Raw genomic sequence first — 21,007 nt, 5'->3', positions numbered from 1 at the left:
AGACTAGTGGGATCAGACCCAACCTTAGTTAAGCAACCTCAGAACTTGAGTTCTGGCTAGAATTCAGAGCCAAGACTCAAACTAGAAGAGAATGTTTATTTAGAAAATCAGTTAGGAGTGATCCGTGGAAGAGATAGGCTTAGGAAACAAGTTACAAAGACAAAAGAAGGGGACCCTGAGAAAGAAAGAAAACGGGCCTTGGGGGTGGGGTGGGAGGATGGAGGGTGGGAGTGGGCATATGGGGGGTGAGGTGGGGATATGGAGAGGTGCTGGACGTGCTTTCAGGAGGGAGAGCATGCTGGGTCCTCCATCCTAAAAGCTTTTTTAAAAGAATTTAATTAATTTATTTATTTTTGTTACAGATGTTTCTCCTTTTTCCCCTACTGATACCCCCTCCTACTCCCTCTCCGCCCTGTCCCCAGCTTTGTTGTCCATGTCCATTGTTCATGCATAAATGCATATAAGTTCTGTGGTTTATCTCCCCCCCCACCCCCTCTTCTGGGATTGTCAGTCTGTACCCCACTTTCACGTCTCAGGGACTACCCCGTTCCTCAGACTGTTATGTTCATTCTGTTCTACAAATAAGTGAGATCATGTGATATTTGTTTTTCTCTGCTTGGCTTGTTTCGCTTAGGATTATACTCTCCAGGTCCCTCCAGGTCCTCTCAAAGGATAAGAGATCTTTCTTACAGCTGCCTAGTACTCCATTGTGTATATGTACCACGGTTTTTTATCCATTTGTTTACTGATGGACACTTGGGCTGTTTCCAGATCTTAGCTATTGTAAATAGTGCTGCTATGAATATGGGGGTACATATATTCTTTCCGATTGGTGTTTCAGGCTTCTTAGGGTATATTCCTAGGAGTGGGATCACTGGGTTCCTAAAAAAAAGCTTTTAAGGGTGGAGAGCTTACCGGAGGTCCCAGGGGAGAAACTCAATAGCATATTCATCAGCTTTCCAGGTGTGTCGGTTCAGGAGATGATAGTCTTCACTGATTGGTGGGCATCAGGGCAGGTTTTCATTAGTCAATGCCGCTGGTCCTGGCATCAACAGTGAGGTTTTGCTGTTTTTCTGGGTCTGGAGTTAAAATACAACTGAGGCCTAGATCCCACCTCCTGGGAAGAAGGGAAAGGTCAGGGGTTCTAAACTGCCTGACCAAGGAGGATATGAAAGGTTAGGGGGTTGAAACCTCACAACCACTGTTATGCGAGGGGAGGAAGGTTTACCCCGGGGGCAAAGTCCTTGCTTTCCCAATTCTACCCATTGTTAGACACCTGGGGCTTTTCACCCTGACGACTTTTTGTACCTGGGCTATCATCCTAGCTCTGTTCATGTCTGTCTGTCTGACTGCCTACTACAATTCTGTAGCAAATGTATACTCTTGACAGAGTAACATTGTGGCAGCTGCTACAAACAGTGCATCCTGCATTTATACAGATTGAATCTGGTGCACATTTAACTAAGAGTAAGGTGTCAAGTATCCATTTAAAGACTTTTCCCTGCTCTGTTAAAATATGATTTGACAGGAAACCAAAGCAACCCCAATTTTAGTTTAAAAGTCTTCTCAAGTAATATGCAAACATATTAATTTATCAAAAATGGTGTATTTTAAGCAAGACTGAGTAATTTAATGGTTGGTGTACATAGGCTAAAGATCTTTTCTTGTAGTAAGAAGGTAATTCATGATAACTCCCACTGAGGGAGATGTTATTAGGAAAAATATATAATAGTTTTGAGAAAGATTAATGAATTTTAATGGGACAGAATAATTTTGATTAAAATACTTGTTTTTAATTATTTATAATAAGAACACACTGATTATTTTTTACTTTTTGATAAAACACACATTTAGTTATTTTATTTTTATTTTTATTTTATTTATTTATTTATTTATTTATTTATTTATTTATTCAAATCTTTATTGTTGGATGTAAAATGTATTACAGACGTTCCACATTTTTCCCCCATTGACCCCCTCCTCTCCCCTCCCGCCCCCCTCCCACCTTTTCCCATACTATTGTCTGTGTCCATTGGTTATGCATATAAGTTCTTTGGTTTATTTCTTCCCACCCCCCCAACCCCTTTCCCTTTGAGGTTTGTCAGTCTAGCAATGAATTTGTGCTTCTTAATCCCTTCACCTGTTTCACCCATTCCCCCAGCCCCCTTCCAAACTGGCAACCAACAAAATGTTCTCTGTATCTATGAGAATGTTTCTGTTCTTCCTGTTCATTTTGTTTGTAGATTCCATTGTTGATAGATATGTATTCATTGCCATTTTGTTTGTTCATATTTTATCTTTTTCTTCAAAAAGACCCTTCATCATTTCATATAATAACGGTTTGGTAGTGATGAACTCTAACTTTTTCTTGTCTGGGAAAGTTTTTATATGTCCATCGATTCTAAATGACAGCTTTGCAGGATAGAGTAATTTTGGTTGTAGGTTCTTGCTTTTCATCACTCTGAATATTTCTTGCCACTCCCTTCTGGCCTGCAAAGTTTCTTTTGAGAAATCAGCTGACAGCCTTATGGGAACTCCCTTGTAGATAACTAGTTGCCTTTCCCTTACTGCTTCTAAGATTCTCTCTTTGTCTTGAACCTTTTGCATTTTGATGATGATGTGTCTTGGTGTGGGCCTCTTGGGGTTCATCTTGTTTGGGACTCTCTGTGCTTCCTGGACTTGTATGTCTGTTTCCTTCACCAAGTTAGGAAAGTTTTCTGCCATTATTGTTTCAATCAGGTTTTCGATTTCTTGTTCTCTCTCTTCTCCTTCCGGCACCCCCAATATGCGAATGTTGGCACTCTTGAAGTTGTCCCAGAGGCTCCTTACACTATCCTCATTTTTTTGGATTCTTTTTTCTTTGCTGTTCTGATTGGGGATTTTTTGCTTCCTTATATTCCAAATCGATGGTTTGCTCCTTGGATTTACATACTCTATTATTGAAGCTGTGTAAATTATTCTTTATTTCAGTTAATGCCTCCTTCAATTCTAACTGTGTATCCATGATTTCTAACTGGTCCTTTTTTATGCTCTTGAGGCCCTCCCTAAGTTCACTGAGGTTCTCACTAAGTTCATTGAGCATCTTTATAAGCAGTATTTTGAACTCAGTATCTGTTAGGTTGCTTATCTCCATTTCGCTTAGTTCTTTTATTGGGGTTTTGTTCTGTTCTTTCATTTGGGACCTGTTTCTTTGTCTCCTCATTTTGGCTGCCTCCCTGTGTTTGTTTCAGTGTATTACTTAATGAGAGGTATGGGGCTCGCTGAGACCAGATGCTGCTTGTTTGAAAGAATTTAGGAAAAACCTGAAGCAGGATCCAAGACCAGCCAATCCTATGGTTAAGCAAGTGGCAACAGCTTGGGTGGGCTTGAAAGTTGGGTGGGGTGGGGCGGGGCCTCAGGGAGTCAGCAGGGCGGGGCTACCAGTGTGAGCCAGGTTGCTGGAGTCCCGATATGGAGACTGTCTGCTGTCCCAGGGAACGGCTCACCAAAGGAACAAAGGCCTCTTACAGCACGATTGTCCCCTCTCCAGCCCTCGCTCCAGTGCCAAACAGCTCAGTTCTTCCCTGTATGTCTCTGGTGCCCCTCGAGCTGCCTCCCCTCCAAGCTTAGAGGGAGAGAGTCCGATAAGTCCGTGCGTGGGCCCTTTAAGGAGCTACCTGGGGCTCCAGCCACTTCAGCCTCCCCGAGCCTCAGTTCCTGCTGGTTTTTCCAGCCAGAAGTTATGGGAACTTCTCTTCCTGGCACTGGAACCCTGAGCGGGGCACCTGGTGTGGGACGAGGACCCCTCAGTCCTCAGGAAGGACCTTCCCAGCCGCGGGAGCCTCCTGATTTTTATCCGCCACACTTGGGTGTGGGACCAGCCCGTCGCGCTGGTGTGCCGCCACCCCTCGCACCGCCGCCCCTCCTACCAGTCTGGATGTAGCTGCTTTTTTTAATTCCGTAGTTGTAGGACTTCCATTCAGCTTGATTTCAGGCGGTTTTGAATGATGGTTGTTCTGTAGTTTAGTTGTAACTTTGATGTGGTTGTGGGAGGACGCGATACTACGTTTACCTACGCCGCCATCTTGACCGGAAGTCTTAGTTATTTTATTATACTGGGTCATTGCTTTTGGGGATAGATGAGATGATTCAGATTCTTTTTTTTTTTTTTTGTTCAGATAGAGCGGGAGGGAGAGAGAGGAAGAGAGAGAGAGAGAAACATCGATGTGAAGGGACACATCGAGTGGCTGCCACCCGCACGACCAACCAGGGCCGGGGACAAACTGCAACCGAGGTACGTGCCCTTAGCGGGAACCGAACCCGGGTCTCTCTGTACCACAGGCCGACGCTCCAACCGCTGAGCCAAACCAGCCAGGGCTGATTCAGATTCTTGTTCTTAGCACAGTGCATAACATGTAGGAAGAGATCATTATTTATGTGTTAACTGATTTGTCATCTGAATCTGCAGCCTGACTCAGTTCACCTTGTGTCAAATAAAAGACTGTAGCATTAATCAATCACACACACAGTTACTTACTGTAGGTCATGTTTGTGAAGACTATGATTCTCCCCAGTCACTTACCACTTTACAAGTGGCTTTTCCCTGGATTCAGGATATGGATTTTGTACCAGGATCCACTGTAGAAGTTGAAGCCAGTAGCTTCAGAAAACATCTGGGGTTTGTGAATTCAGGAGTATACCTAAACTGGAAAAGTCAGTGCTTCTAGTTGTGTTAATACTTGAAGCGGCGACTTTAATGGTCACAGAAACTTTGTGTGGAAGTAAAGAAAATTTGTTAAGGTATTATTCAGCTATATTTTTGAATTTTGTTTTATGAATAGTTAAATCTGAAAGTCAGGTTTATTATAGAAATGATAAGGAGAATAAGTGATAAAAATATATAACATGAATGAAGGAGTTCACTGATTTTTGATTATTATTTCTATGTGCAGGTATTATTTGGCTTCCTAAGATCCTGTCTTAGCAAGAAGAAAGTGGAAAATAATCTTGGAGAGAAAACTAAAACAATAAAAAAGCCAGAACTTATTTTCACATGGTTGTCAGCTTACCTACCAATATGGACACTCTTCACACCGTTTGTCCTCCTGGAGGAGACAGTGGGCTGAGAAATTCTGACTCCGAGTTACAAAAAATGTTAATTGATGAAAGGTTACGATGTGAACATCATAAAATTAATTATCAGACACTGAAAGCTGAACACACAAGGTAAAGTACTTAAATTTGGAGGTAAGGGGCTTGATTAAAAATTTTTAAAAAATATTTTTTCTGGAACATACAGTATTTTAGTTTTTTTGCATTATATACATTTAAAACTTTTTTAATACAGTAATTTTTTTGCTTTAAAATTGCTTTATTCAAAACTAAGTATGATGTGGATTATGAATTTATAAAAGTCTTATTTTTAAAGTAGCTAAGACATATACAATTAAATTTATCTGTGTGGCTAAATTGGTTTTTCCCCTCAAAGTAAAATTGCATTTAGAAACTGCAGTGTTAATAATTAAATGAAATTCTTATAAAGAAAAGATATTTGCAGTTTTAATAGAATATATGATATTGTTTTTCTATAGTGTTGGTTGACTTTACATAAAAAGTAATACAGTTAGAAAACAAGGAAGACACTTAAAATTGAATTCTTTTTAAAAAAAAAAATCAGGTTGCAAGATGAGTACAAAAAGTCACAAAATGAATTGACACGCCTGTTAAATGAAAAGCAAACTAACATGGAAAAATTTCAGCTGCTGTTTGAAGAGCTAAGAGAGGAATTATTAAAGAGAACTAAAGACTTAGAAGAAATAAAGCCGCAGGTAAGAAAATGTATTTGAGTTAATATAAAAATTGTCAGATATTTAGTGGAAGTAGTTTGGTGGTATACTTTAATTTTCTTTCTTATAGTCTAGATTTTCACTACCATGTAGGGTTTAGCTTATTTTATCCTCACCCGAGGATATTTTTCCATTTTATGTTCAGATAGAGGAGGAAGGGGCGAGGAGGGGGGTGGGGGAGAGGGAGGGTTGATAAAGTAAAAAAACTGAAACTGTTATTTTACGTGAATTTGAATTCTCTTGTTCTGATTTCAGTAATATTTCACTATTCAGAATAATTGAGGGAAAGGCCAGTTTGAATTGATAAATATCAGAATTAAATATTTTTTGAAAGAAAGATTTACTCATTTTTCTTATGTTTTTAAAGAATAATATGTTTTGCCCTGGCCGGTTTGGCTCAGTGGTTAGAGCATTGGCCTGTGGTCCAGGTTCGGTTTCTGCTAAGGGCATGTAATTTTTTTGTCCTCGGCCCTGGTTGGGTTGTGCGGGTGGCAGCCACTCGATGTGTCCCTTTCACGTCGATGTCTGTCTGTCTGTCTGTCTGTCTCTTCCTCCCCCCTCACTCCCTCCTCTCCCCCCTACTCCCCCTCTCCCTCCCTCCTCCTCTATCTGAACATAAAATGGAAAAATGTCCTCGGGTGAGGATAAAAAAAAGAAAAAAAATATATATATATTTTTGCTTTAGCTGATGTGGCTCAGTTGGTTCTATTGGCTGCCTCTTGCATACCTCCCTATCAGGGACAGAGACCACAGTCTGGGCATGTGCCTGACTCGGAATTGAACCGGCCAGGGTTACTAATTTTCTTTTAAGTATTGTAACTGAAACTAAGCTAAAAAAGACTGATAGGTTTTTGTTTTTTTTTTAAGGAGCTTTTTAATACACACTGTAAAAACAATATGTACACACAGTTTATGTGCATAATGTAAGGTAAATGGAGTCTCTGAAGCAAAAGATAGTTGGTACTAAAGTTTCTTTAATTCTTTTTTGCACTGTTTTTCAATTACATAGAAAGTAGAGCAAAGGCAAAATACAGCACCAGTCCAACTTACATATTTCAAACTAGTAGGTATTAATAGTGATATTTTCCTATATTCATTTAATGTCTGAATAGGACCAGCTATGTATTTCTGCTTATCTAGTGCTTGGTACAAGTAATAAGGTATTATTAATCTTGGAGTCATAAGTTGATAAAGTAAAAAGCTATCTTTCAAGTTATCTAGTGGGATGACTTTCAAGTCATGTAGTATCACCCAATTCCTGGATTTCTTTGACAGTGGTGTTGGAAGTTTGTCATTCAATATCTTATTTGAAGTCTTCCATTGTCGGGAATAGCAGTAAACTTGGGTTGGAGCTTTCACTGTGCTTACTGTTTCATTCCTAGGCATATTTATGACATTTATTTATTTATTTTTAATCCTCACCCGAGGATATATATTTTCCCATCTATCTTTAGATAGAGTGGAAGGGAGGGAGAAGGGGGAGAGAGAGAGAAACATCCATGTGAGAGAGATACATCGAATAGTTGCCTCCTGCACAGCCCCAACCAGGGCCGGGGACAAACCGCAACCGAGGTACGTGCCCTTGGCCAGAATCAAACCCACGACTCTGGTCTGCGGGCCAATGCTCTAACTGCTGAGCCAAACTGGCCAGGGAATATTGAGGACATTTAAACAAAAATAAAAAATAAAAACTTAAGAGGAAAATGTAATTTAAGCCATTAAAATTGGTGGATTAATTTGTTTTGCAAAAAATGAGAAGCCTATATGAATGCATTCTGTGAGCACTGAATCCAAAATACTGAAAATATTCTTCAGGCACTGCAAATGTAAATTACTCTGTTTCTTCAGAGTAACATCTCTACATAACTATTTTTACCAAGCACATGCAAACAGTAAACTTAAGAAGACTGGAGTGGCTAAATTAATGCCAGATAAAATAGATTCCAAGACAGGGAGTATCACTAAAGATAAAAAGAACGTTTTTACAACAAAAACAGGTCAATTTGCCAGGAAGATGATGACCTTCAACAAATAGCTTTGTTTCTGTCTTAGTTTTCTCATGTGGGAAAGAGGATAAAAGTGGTTGTTGTGAGGACTAATGAGATAACTTATATCTCAGTAAAGTGTGTGGCACACAGTAGATACTCATAAATGATGGCCATTTTTATCCTATTTAAATACAAGCTCTTTGGGGGCAGGAACATTTTTCAGTGTGTTTCCAGTGCTCAAGACGGTGCCTGGAGTTTAATGAATCACATGAATAAACAGAATACATGAATGAGTCAGAATTGTTCTCTTCATTTTTAATGTTGAACTTCGTCTTGCATGTAGTACCTAGAGTCTCAGCATTTTAGAGTTGACAATGATCTAGTTCTCTTTCATATCTGTTAGAGTTGAATTGTGTCTGACCTTATTTTGGAATTAGGGTCTGCAGACATAATTAAGATGAAGTCATACTGAAGTACAGTGAGCCTTTAATCCAGTATGACTGGTGTCCTTAGAAGAAGAGAGGGATGAGCCCTGGCCAGTTTGGGTCAGCAGTTAGAGCGTCGGCCTGCAGTCCAGAGAGATCCAAGTTCGGTTCCCACTAAGGGCACGTACCGCGGTTGCAGTTTGTCCCCGACCCTGGTTGGGTCGTGCGGGAGGCAGTCACTTGATGTGTCCCTTCTACGTTGATGTTTCTCTCTCTCTTCCTCTCTCTTCCTCTCTCCCCCTCCCACTCTATCTGAACAAAGAATGGAAAAATGGCCTCGGGTGAGGATAGAAAAATAAATAAATAAATAAAAAGAGGGGGATGGGGAGAATGTCCTATGGTGACAGAAGCAGAGCTTGAAGTGCTGTAGCACACCACCAGAAGCTTGGATAAAGCAAGGAGCATTCACCCTCTAGTTTTCAGAGTGAATGTGGCCTTGCTACACCTTTGGACTTCTAGCCTCCAGACCTGTGAAACAATAAATTTCTCTTGTTTCAAACCAACTGATTTGTGCCATTTTGTTATTGCAGCCATAGGAAACTAATATACGATCCAAGATACAATTCCATTTTGGAACATGTATGACATAGAGCTCTTCAGTCTCTCCTCCAGTGCTTTCAGTGCTAGAGAACCTAGAGAACTTTTAAAGTAATCCAGTTCCATTTATGAATTGGAATATGTTAAGCATTTTATCTCTCATATTGCAATGAACTCATCCTTCTTGTACTCTCCCTGTTGGTTCTAGTGCTGTTCCTTGGATCTACACAAAATAACTTTGGGCATTTTTCCATGTGATAACTTTCCAAATGTTTGCTGAAAATATAATTTATCTGGTAAAGTTTCTTTTTTTTTTTTATCCTCACCCGAGGATATTTTTCCATTTTTTGTACAGATAGAGTGGGAGGGAGAGAGGGGAAGGGAGAGAGAGTGAGAAACATCGACGTGAAGGAACACATCGAGTGGCTGCCACCCGCACGACCAACCAGGGCCGGGGACAAACTGCAACCGAGGTACGTGCCCTTAGCGGGAACCGAACCCGGGTCTCTCCGTACCGCAGGCCGACGCTCTAACCGCTGAGCCAAACTGGCCAGGGCTAAAGTTTCTTTTTTTCAAGATAAACATACCTGGTTTCTATGTGATATTTGTCTGGCAAAAATAAGGTAAAGAAACATTATGCATAATCTATACATATATTGGAGCAATTTAGCTCTTTGCTTTAATGGATGTTTGCAATTTGTACAAATGATGAGTTGAATAAAGTTCAGTAAACGAGTAAGATCAGCAAGAAATATTATAATGAACTTTTATGAAAGGTGATTATTTTAAAAATACACATGTATTATCTTGTCTACCTGCAAAATGCCTTTTCTGAGTTGATTTAATATCTCTTTAGCTGTTACAGAAAAATGGTATAAAATGCATTCATTTAAAGAATATTCCTGAGTTATGTGTAGTTGTAGTGAATGAGAATAATAATAGTTGTTGGCTCATAGTATGATTGTAATGATGAAATGAGATAATTCAAAGAAAGTGTTAGTATGGTGCTTTGATATAGTAAATGGTTAGAACATGTTAGCTGTGATTATATTGTCATTATGTACCATGTTAGCAAAAGCTTTTAAAAAAAATATGGAAGTCATTTGATACATTTCTTATAGAAATTATGAAAAATTACTTTACCAAAATTTGACATGTTGTGTGTGTGCATGTTGTGGCATGTGTGCACGCCAGGTAATGAAAACTACAACCCAGTAACTTTATCATTTTATTTGGCTTCTAGGAAGCTCAGAGCAAAATTCACTACTCACTTTCTCATTAATTTATTGAGAATATCTGGCACAGCAATATTTGCCCCCTTGAATTAAAACATTCTTTGAAAAATATTGGTCTATTTTATATTACTAATATGACAAGTGTTGGAGTGTTAAAGATTTGTTTTTATAGATTTAATAGAGGTAATGACAGACAGACTGCTTTGTGATAAAGCATTCTTGTAAGTTTCTTTGGAGACATGTAGTGGCAGTTTTCCATTAAAAGTCTAAGACAGCTCGGCCAGTGTGGTTCAGTGGTTGAGTATCGACCCATGCTCCAAGAAGTCACTGTTTCTATTCCTGGTCAGGGCACATCCCCAGGTTGTGGGTCTGATCCCCAGTGGGGGGCATGCAGGAGGCAGCCAATCAATGTTCTCTCTCATTGATGTTTCTCTCCTTCTCCCTTACTCTCTCTCTAATATCAATAAAGAAAAAAAAGTCTAAGACAGCATGATTTCTTTATAAAATTGCATGGGGAAAATTCTCTATATGTCTCTGGTATATGTGTGCTTTGAGAGGGGAATAGAGGTAAGAGATTTTTTTTTTTAATGTGTGTACTTGTTTTTAATAAGATTTTTTAGATCATAAAGAAAAATATGTTATAGAGACCCCTACAGATCATAAGACTCCTGTTTAGGTACCAATTTCAGTGTTATTTATTCCTGTGTATAGATCCTATTTCCGTCTGTATCATTTTCTTACCGTGTTATGAATATCTGTTAACATTTTTATAGTGCAGATCTAGTGAGATAAATTTTCAGCTTTTATATAGCTAAAAATTTTTAAAAAGATATTTTGCTGAGTATTAAATTCTGTATTGACAGCCACCTCCCCCAGGACTTTAAAGATATTGTTCTGTCTTCTCGTTTATGTTTTATATAAGAAATTTGCTGTTACTCTTAACTTTGTTCTATGTATGCAGTGTCTTTTCATCTTGGCTACTCTTAAGATTTTCTCTTTATTGCTGATTTTGTGCAATTTGATTAGCATGCCATTGTACTTTCTACATCTTTCTGGTGGTTGAGGTTTATTGCGCTTCTTGGGTCTGTGGGTTTATAGTTTTCGTTAAATTTAGAAAAAAAATTTGACATCTCAAAATATTTTTATTTTTGCCTCTTCTCTTACCTCCTTTGGGGATTTTTATGTTAGGCCACTTAAATTTCTCACATAGCTCATTGATGTCCAGTTTATTTTTAATTTATTTTGTCTTTTTGTTTCATTTTTGATAGTTTCTGTAATCATGTCTTCAAGTTTACCAGTCTTTTCTTCTGCATTGTCTAATCTACCATTAAGTCCATACTGTGTATTTTTTATCTCAAATATTATAGTTTTTATTTTGAAGTCCAATTTCAGTCTTTTCATATTTTGGTCTTTTCATATCTTCCTTATCTCTATTCAATATGTTTAATCTTTTTTTTTTTTTTTTATCCTCACCCGAGGACATTTTTCCATTTTTTGTTCAGGTAGAGTGGGAGGGAGAGAGAGGAACAGAGAGAGAGAGAGAGAGAAACATCGATGTGAAGGGACACATCGAGTGGCTGCCACCCGCACGACTGACCAGAGCCGGGGACAAACTGCAACCAAGGTACATGCCCCTAGCGGGAACCGAACCCAGGTCTCTCTGGACCGCAGGCTGGCTCTCTAACTGCTGAGCCAAACCGGCCAGGGCAATATGTTTAATCTTTAATCTCACTTTGAACATATGGAATTCAGTTACAACATTTTAATGACTTTCCTAATTCTAACATCTGTATCATATTTGGATTGGTTTTGGCTGCTTGATTTTCTTTCTTTGTTGTGAGTAGTATTCTCCTGTTTCTTCCATGCCTGGCAAAGATGCTAGACACTGTACATTTTACTTTGCTGAGTGCTAGATATATTTGTATTCTGATAAATATTCTTGAGCTTTGTTCTGGGATACAATTACTTGGAGACATTTCCATCTTGCTGTGTCTTGCTTTTAAGATTTGTTTAGTGTGAGTAGATTTGTGTTTAGTGCAGTGTTAATTGCTTCCCTCTACTGAGACTCTTCTGAGTACTGTACCAATTTCTGTATGAATTGAAGTTCTTCAGTTTGGCTTTGGGAAAAGGCAGTATTCATAGCTCTGTCTGAACTCTGGGTAGTCATGCCTCTAATCCTTCCTGGTGGTTCTTTTCCAGGCCTCAGATATTTTTCTCACTTGCATGTGCTGATCAGTACTCTACTGAATGAGTTGAGAGGGAGCTTTTGCAGATCTTCATGATTTTCTTTCTGTGCCACACTCCTCTCTGCTACCCAGTCTTATGACTAGCCACATGAGTCTCCCTGGATTCTCAGTTCCATCTCCTCATATCAGGGAGTCCATCAGACTTTGCCTGGGTATCCTTCCTGTGCCATGACTTGGAAGCTTTCGCAAAAATCGCCTTTATTGGTTTTTGTCTTTCAGGGATCTTTGTCCATTGCCTGGAAAACCATTGTTTGATTTTGTCTATTCTTTTATTTTTTCAGGCAGGGAGTATATACAGTCTCTGTTATGCCATATGTATGAAGTGGAAACACTTTTATGTTAACTTTTAATTATGGAAATAAGCAAACAAGTAGAAAAGTACAAAGGTTCTTGAATAATGAACATTATTTTGTTTAACCTTGATGAGAAAAATAATAGATTTCTTGCTGAGGCCACTGTCTGTGTGGAGTTTTCACCTTCTCTCAATGGCTGTGGGTTTCCCTAGAGTACTCCTGTTTTCTCCCACATCCCAGAGATGTACATGTGAGATTAATTGGTGTATCTAAATTGTCCCCGTCTGAGTGAGTGTGGGTGTGTGTGAGTGTGCCCTGCAATAGGCTTCAGCCACCTGCGACCCTGAACTGGAATAAGTGGGTTGGAAAATTATTATTTTGTTTTTATACATGTGTCTTAAATGTATGTATAGCTCACATTATTTCACTGTTTAATATTAGAAGTTTTTGGGGTCTTTATTTAGAAGTTTGACGATCCTTTGTGATAAAAAATACACTGTAGGGACTTAACTTTTGTTTATATTAATTAACCTTTGGTAAAATTGTTTGTTTTTAAATCCTCACCTGAGGATATTTTTCCATTAATCTTCAGATGGAGGGGCGGGGGGCATTGATGTGAAAGAAACACATCGACTGGTTGCCTCCAGCATGACCACGACCAGGACCAGGGGTGAACCTCAACCAAGGTACGTGCCCTTGACCAAAATCAAACCTGAGACTCTTTGGTCAGTGGGCTGATGCTGTAACCACTGAGCCAGACCAGCCAGGGTGGTAAAATTGGTTTTGTTAAACGTTATTTTGCATAAAGTCACAGTTTCCAAGAACCTATTGATGACATCACGTAAGGACTTTCTTTAGAGAGAGTATATTTTGTGATGCATCCCATGTACTCATTACTCAGCATTAATAATTACTATCTCTGAGCCAGTCTTCTTTTATCTTCTAAATCCCCGCCCCGACTCACCCTCAGCTTTCTCCCTCAACCCCTCCATATTATTTTGAAGCAAATCATATTATTTCAGACCTATATATTTTAGTATATATGAAACCGAGGAGTTAAGACCCCTTAGACAATATCTTTAATTAAAAAAAGAAAGGTTTTGTGTGCTAGTTTGGACTAAGTGGCTTTAAGAAGGCAGTCGCTTAGCACCCTGTTAACCGTTGTGGAAATTGCTTAACTCTAGTGCCTGTTAGACAGTGCAGGGGGCAGGGGCAGTATGGGTAGGGGAATAACCAAGAGAGCAGAAATAGTAATAGCACACAATGAGTAAGAGTCACAAGATACATAGTTTCTGCCCCTGCACATTCAAGATAACCTAGTAACATGCATTGTTAAGATATTTTTCTGCCCACAAAGCAAATGATGAACTGAAACCCCAGGGTCCAGACTTAATATGTAGTCCTAGCCCTTTATTCAGTTTCACAACATGCCCTGTAAGCCTCAGCCCTTTCCCTTACTAGTCATTAAGTCCTTGAGGCAGCCAGAAACAATGCCTGCCTTGCCTAAGGGTCACAGAGCTTAGTTGTGTTTCAGCTCTTGAGCCCTAAAACCCAACAGTCCCTCTTGGACACATCCTCATGAAACCAGACTGAAAGACGGACGTCTTACCTCAAGACCTGGAATAATTATTTACTATCCTTACCTCACTCTTGATCAATCACCAAGACCAATGACCCCAAGCCCCTTACTCATGATGACTAGTGATTTTTACTTTATAAAACCCTCTGTTTATAAACCATGAAGGAGTTCAGGCTTTTGAGCGTTAGCTTCACATTCTCCTGGGTGGCACCAGTAGCCAGTCTTTCTCCACTATAATTCTCAGTGTTTAGTTTGGCTCTGCCAGTGCTGGGTAGATGAACTCTTTCTGTTTGGTATCATAGATCTCTATTATATACAAGGCAGTCTCTCTTGTAAAAGCATTGCCACAATAGCAGCACCATAATTAAAAGTATATAAGGAATAATATTTTTATTTTTAATTTTTTTTCCCTTTTATTGATTTCACAGAGAGAGGAAATGAGAGGGAGAGAGAGAGAGAAACATCAATGAGAGAGAACATCAATTGGCTGTCTCCTGCATGCACCACACTGGGTATTGGGCCTAAAACCCAGGCATGTGTCCTGACTGGGAATTGAACCAGTGACCTCTTGGTGCATGGGTTGAAGCTCAACCACTGAGCCACACCAGTCGGACAGGAATAATATTTTAATCTTATACCTTTGTTCGGATTTCTCGGTTTTGTTTGCTTGCTTGTTTGCTTATTTTTTAATCCTTACCCTAGGATATTTTTCCATTTATCTTCAGATGGAGTGGGAGAGAGAGTGAGAGAGAGAGAGAAACATCAAAGTGAGAGGGACACATCGACTGGTTGCCTCCTGCATGACCCTGACCAGGGAGTGGGGCGAACCGCAACCGAGGTACATGCTCTTGACCTGAATCAAACCCGAGACTCTTTGGTCTGCAGGCCAACGCTCCAACCACTGAGCCAAACTGGTCATGGTGCTTGTTTATTTTTAAAGTTGGTTTATTTGAAACAGGATCAAAATAAAGTTTACCCATTAATCTTTTCTTTTTAATTACCACCCCTCCTCAGTTTGGACTCTTGATCCAGATTCTTGATATCATAAACCAGGTTTTAACAGGAGGTTTTTGTCTGGTTTCTCTAGCCCCATTTACTGCCTCCTTCCTGCAGCACCAGTTGTCTTCCACCAAAGCTTTTGATCCATCTGGCTTCTTCCTAAAATATATATATGGTGATACCATTCTTAAGCTTAGAAGTCTTCAATGAATAAGCATGGTACAAAAGTATGCTTTTCTTTATGTAAATATCAAAAGTGGTATCTATGCTTAAATATCTACAGATTGTTTTAAGAAGGAGGCACAAGAAATTGCTAATAGTTCTTGCTTCCTGAGAGGAAAACATGATGACTAAAGTGAGAAGAGGTTTAGTTTTTTATTATTTATTTTGTTTGAATTATTTTCTTTATGTAATTATATTTATTCATTTTCAGTAAAAACATTTAAAAAAAGTTAATACTATTGAATGCTAAATAAATTTCTTGAGTATGAACCTGGTATTCAGGAACCTTCCACTTTGTGACACCCATCTCTGTCCCATTTGTTCTCAGCCGGGATGCAGGCCTCCTGGGTGACATTTGTGAATCTGTCATTTGGCCTTGGTTGTTTTAGTGTCTAGAGATTGCTAGCAGCACAAGGACCCAGGATTCTAAATTTCCTATAGTGCTTAGTGTGGTCTTATCCAAAATGCTTCAGCTCATTTTTGAGGAAAATTTTTCTCCCCAGAGAATTTAAAATTTTATCCATTCTTTAGATTGGGGTTCTACCTAAGCTTTAGTTTGCCCATCCCTTTGATATGGCATTCATTCTATCCTAAATATCTTTTCTGTTTGTTTTACCTGTCTAGTAAGCTTATAAAGCCTCTTTTTAAACTTATTTGTATGTTTAAATTATTTTGCATGTGAGTATGAATTTTTTATGGGGAGAAAGATGCTTCCTGTGAATTTTTGTGATCTTTAGCAAGTTAGACTCTGTGTGCTTCAATTTTTGTAAGAAGGGAATGATAATGTAGCTACATTGTGAATAGTGGTAGGGATTAAAGAAGTTAGTGCATGTAAGGTATTTAAAATAGTATGCTATATAGATAATATGTTTTACAATGCTTTTTATGTATAGTAGGCATTCAGTAAAATGTTTGGAAATTTGGATATTGATGAATGAATGAATGAAATGGAACATTATTCTCAGTGTTCAGAAATTAATATAGAAGCAAACTAGGTTTTTTATTTTTTACAACCAATATTTGTTCACTCAAGAAATAATAATAGAGTGTTTCCTGTGTGCCAGATGGTAGTGAGAGGTGTTGGGAATACCATGGTGAATAAAGACTGTGTGTGCCCTTAAGGAGCTTACTAAAATATTTAACTACTCTTTCAAAGATAAGTTTTGTGCAGTAGTAAAACAGGGAGGAACCTAAATTAGCTTTGGCGATAAAAATAAAAATCAGCCTTTTCTGATTAAAAATAAGTCTGAAGAATTCTGTATGGTATACCAAATAATTAGTACACCTTTATTTATTTATTTATTTACTTATTTATTTTTTGAATTTATTGTTCTTTATTTTTAGAGAGAATGGAGAGGGAGAGAGAGAAACATCGATGAGAGAGAACATCTATTGGCTGCCCCCTGCATGCGCCCCACTAGAGACTTGGCCCATAATCTGGGCATGTGCCCTGACCAGGAATCGAGCTGGCAACCTCTTGGTGCATGGGCCGACGCTCAGCCAGTGAGCCACACTGGCTAGTCACCTTTATTTATTTTTTGCTTTAGAAAATAGACTATCAGCCATTGTATCCAATATGATAACCTTAGCTGCCAACATAGTTATTTCTAATAATCACAATGATAATAATTAATGACTGTCTTTACCTCATGTTAATAGAATTTTCAACATCTCTGAGAGCCTGAAATTGAGATTTTTAACTTATCGTTTCAGATGATGGTTCTATTTATATAGTGAGTTCTCTAAAATTAGGTATATTGTAAAATTTCTACGAATTGCATTTTATTGTCATAATTAGGAGAGAGGCTTTGAAATTTGGAAAATTTTTGATTTTAATATTGTGACTTCATATTTAGAATTGTTTGTATTTCTCTGCATGTTAGGTATTAACTCCACAGAACCTGGAATTGTTAAGAGCTCAAATACAACAAGAATTAGAAGCTCCAATGAGAGAGCGTTTTAAGAGTCTAGATGAAGTAAGTAATTTATGCAGAAAGAACTATGCATATTTTCCTGTGACTGAAAAGCTTGATGAAAAGTGTTATTCCACTACTCAGAAGTCCTGCAATAGCTCCCCTTCTTAGTCCTTACAGTGGTCTTTAAGGTTGCACAGGATCAGACCCCATTACCTCTCTGATTTCCTTTTCTCCATCCATACTGACCTCCTTGATGTTTCTTTGACATTCCCAAAATGGTACAATTCACGAGTCTTTGCTTTAGCTGTTGCTTTTGCCTTGCACACTCTCCTTCCAGATATCTCTTGGCCAACGTCTCAACATCACTTTCTAAATGAGGCCTACTTTGACTAACCCCGCCCCCATTTAATATTGCAACTTGGCTTTTCCATCACTCGTTAGACCTTTGGATCCGCATTTACCCTGCTCTACATTTTCATTTTCTCTAGTACTTACCATTTTCTGATATGCTGTATAATATTCATTGTGCTTATTTTTTTATGTTCTCTTTTACCACCTCTAGGAAGGTAAGTTGTATGAGAGGAGGAACCTTATGTGTTTTGCTCATTGTTATATTCTGAGTTCCTAGAACAGGTCCTAGTATACAGTAGATGCTCAATTCATATTTGTTGGATGAAAGGATGAATTTCATGCAACCTCAGAAAAGTTAAAAAAAATGTTTTTTAAATGTTTTTATTGATTTTTTTTTAGAGAGGAAGGTAGAGGGAGAGAGAGAAACATTGATGAGAGAAGCGTCAATATCAGTTGACTGCCTCCTTCATGCTTTCTGCTGAGGATCGAGCCCCAAACCCAGGCATGTTCCCTGACTGGGAATCAAACCAGTAACCTCTTGGAGCATAGGTCGACACTCAACCATTGAGCCACACCAGCCTGGCAAAAATAATTTTTTTAATGCTTACCCAAGTATATTTTTCCATTGATTTTCTAGATAGAATGGAAGGGAGGGAGGGAGAGAGAGAAAAACACTGATGTGAGAGAGACATTGGTTGCCTCCTGCACAATCCTGACTGGGGCAGGGGATGGAACCTGTAATCCAGGTTCGTGCCCTTGACCAGCAGTAGAACCCGTGACCCTTTGGGCTGCAGACCAACACTCTTAACTGCTGAGCCGAATTGGCCACGGCAGAAAAGTAAAAATCTGATACAGTTTCCTTCAGATTGTGATCAGGCTTCTTATATGAAATCTTGATATAATATGACTAAATGTTTAATAAAGGAGACAGGAAAAGATGATAGATACTACATATATTAGGTACTGCACTAGACTGTGTTACCTTATTTAACAAATATACTGAGACTTATACATACAAATGAGTGTTGTCCCCTTTAGAATGGACCCCTTTGGGGCAAGCTGTAGTCTAGTGATGTTGCCATTGCACAAAACAGTTGTGGATCCTGTTTTATAAATGGCTTACTGGCTTAATAAAGTCACATTTTGAATAGTCTCCTAAAGGATAATCAAAGCATCATGATCCAGGAGTAGGTTTAATTTTTGGATATAAACAAAATCATTTAGACCTAAGGTGAGTGATCAAGTTAGGTGAAAGCATTTTTTAAAAATATCAAAACAAGATATGTCTCTACTAAAATCACAGAACCCATTTCCTTATTTGTAAACTGGCTTAGAAGAGAATTCTTTCACCTGAAGATTTCCAGGGAACTCAGAATTTTAGGAGGCTTCCTTAATACTTGGTTTCCTGGTATCCATTGAAATAGTGTCTTCTCATCTTTTGGTTATATTGTCTAAGTTCTTATTGAGATTCAGAATGCCAGCAACTTTCATTGTGTTAGGAAGCGGAGTTGGCCTACAGGGAATTGCATGTGTTCCTGGTTAGTAAGAAGAGTTGCTACTACTTATATTCCTCAGACTGATGTGTTGAGTTTAATTATCAATGTAATATTTGATTGACCCTTAAGTTATTACACTAAATATCCAAATAATCTTTAATCTACTTTGAATTCATTCTGTCTGACTTTTAGGGGTATGTTTTATCATAAAATTAATTTTTAATCTATACTTTGAAAGATATGTTACATTTTTAAATATTATTTTATTTAAAAGGCAAGTCCAGAGGTCAAAACTTTTGACTGATATATACATTATTTTTTATTATTTGAATCAGTGAGGAAATAAGGTTAAGTGAATGGCTTTATTGGTGCCTTCCCAGAATGTACTAATTCTGTGTGTAGCATACATGTTATCAGAACTTTTCTGTTTTATTTATACTTCTCTTAAGCTTATTTTTTAACTTTAGAATTGCTCTGAATATAATGTAATTTAAAATTATATTTACAAAAGTAATTTTTGGAGTGAATACAAATTGCATTTATAAATTTGTGATAAATTGCAGTCTCCTTTTAATTTAGGAAGTTGAAAAGTATAGAGCTGAATATAATAAGCTTCGCTATGAATATACATTTCTTAAATCAGAATTTGCACACCAGAAAGAAGAATTTGCACGTATTTTAGAAGAAGAAAAAATAAAATATGATTCAGAGGTGAGTGATTAATTATACTAAGTTTAGTTGTTACCTTTGTAGTCAATAAAATTTTATGATTATATATTTTCTATAAATCTCAAGTTAGAGCTGATTGAATAATTATTTTTATTAATTAATGGTGAAGTATTTGTCATGATTTTCATTTGTTCTATAGGAATATTTTGCTTGCGAATGTTTTTTTATGGCTGTTAAATTTTTCTGTTGTTTGCCTCCTTTATTTTGCCCCAGTCCATGGTGATAGTCTCTTTCCAGCCATATCCACAGAGAAAGACTTCTCTCTTTGCAAATAGTTTGTCTATGTGATTCCTTATTTAGCAGTGTCCCCATCTTCTTGGAACCCTACCACATCCATGAGAGCTCTGGCTGTCAGCCAATGCACCTTGTTTCTACTGCTATAACAGAGGATTTATAACTTAGGGTGTGCCCATCACCTTCAAGAAGTGTACTTTGCCCAGCGGGTGTGGCTCAGTGGTTGAGCAACCACCTATGCACCAAGAGGTTGCTGCTTCGATTCCCAGACAGGGCGCATGCCCAGGTTGTGGGCCCGATCCCCAGTGGGGGGGCATGCAGGAGGCAGCCAATCGATGTTTTCTCTCATAGATGTTTCTCTCTCTCCCTCTCCTTTCCTCTCTCTCTAAAATCAATAAAGAAAAAAAAAAAGTGTACTGTGTTTTTTGACATCTGCAAAGGCAACATCCTCCCTCTGCTGCCTACAGCATGCAGATCTACTCTATCTTTATTGCTTTTGACAGCCTGTTTACTCATTTTAAGGTTTGTCTCCTAATATTTCCAAAAATGGGGTTTGTTTTTCTCATTCTTTATGCTGCTTTCAGCTGATTTTTCAGGATGGAAAGAGAAATTCCAATTTCTTATTTCAAGTAAGAAATCTAATGCTAGTTGAATTTGTAAAAAATTATTGTAGTTATGTGAAACATTTTAAGTACAAACACATCTATATTATACATATATTGCTTTGTCTTTATTTGGAATCGAAAGTTAAAATATACTCACTTTCATTACCAATAACAAATAGGATCAAACTGACTTACGTAGACAAACTGTTCCACTATTGTTTGATATGTAAAAGCTGTATGAATTTTGGATTGAGTTAATCAATAATA

At 38.1% G+C, this 21,007-nt stretch overlaps 1 protein-coding gene across 7 annotated transcripts in view; it reads left to right on the top strand.

Annotated features, from left to right (window-relative positions):
* CEP83 (centrosomal protein 83) overlaps positions 1-21,007 on the top strand; it is a 141,144-nt gene that overhangs the window by 41,993 nt on the left and 78,144 nt on the right. For 5 of the 7 annotated variants that reach the window (XR_004958266.1, XM_036250807.1, XM_036250808.1 and 2 more), the window contains exons 2-5: positions 4,932-5,205; positions 5,657-5,807; positions 17,293-17,385; positions 19,752-19,883. Coding sequence is in view for 6 of the 7 variants with exons in the window: in XM_036250807.1 (XP_036106700.1) it covers positions 5,033-5,205; positions 5,657-5,807; positions 17,293-17,385; positions 19,752-19,883 (549 nt within the window). In the remaining variant the exon portion in view is untranslated. Of the gene's footprint in view, positions 1-4,598; positions 4,780-4,931; positions 5,227-5,656; positions 5,808-17,292; positions 17,386-19,751; positions 19,884-21,007 lie in introns of those variants that run through there. The other 2 variants (XM_036250805.1, XM_036250810.1) reach the window with 2 other exon arrangements.

This window comes from Molossus molossus, unplaced genomic scaffold (genome assembly GCF_014108415.1).
Source record: "Molossus molossus isolate mMolMol1 unplaced genomic scaffold, mMolMol1.p scaffold_m16_p_10, whole genome shotgun sequence".
Taxonomy (NCBI): domain Eukaryota; kingdom Metazoa; phylum Chordata; class Mammalia; order Chiroptera; family Molossidae; genus Molossus; species Molossus molossus.
Note: the sequence above shows the minus strand (reverse complement) of the source record. Positions and strands in the feature narration are given on the sequence as shown.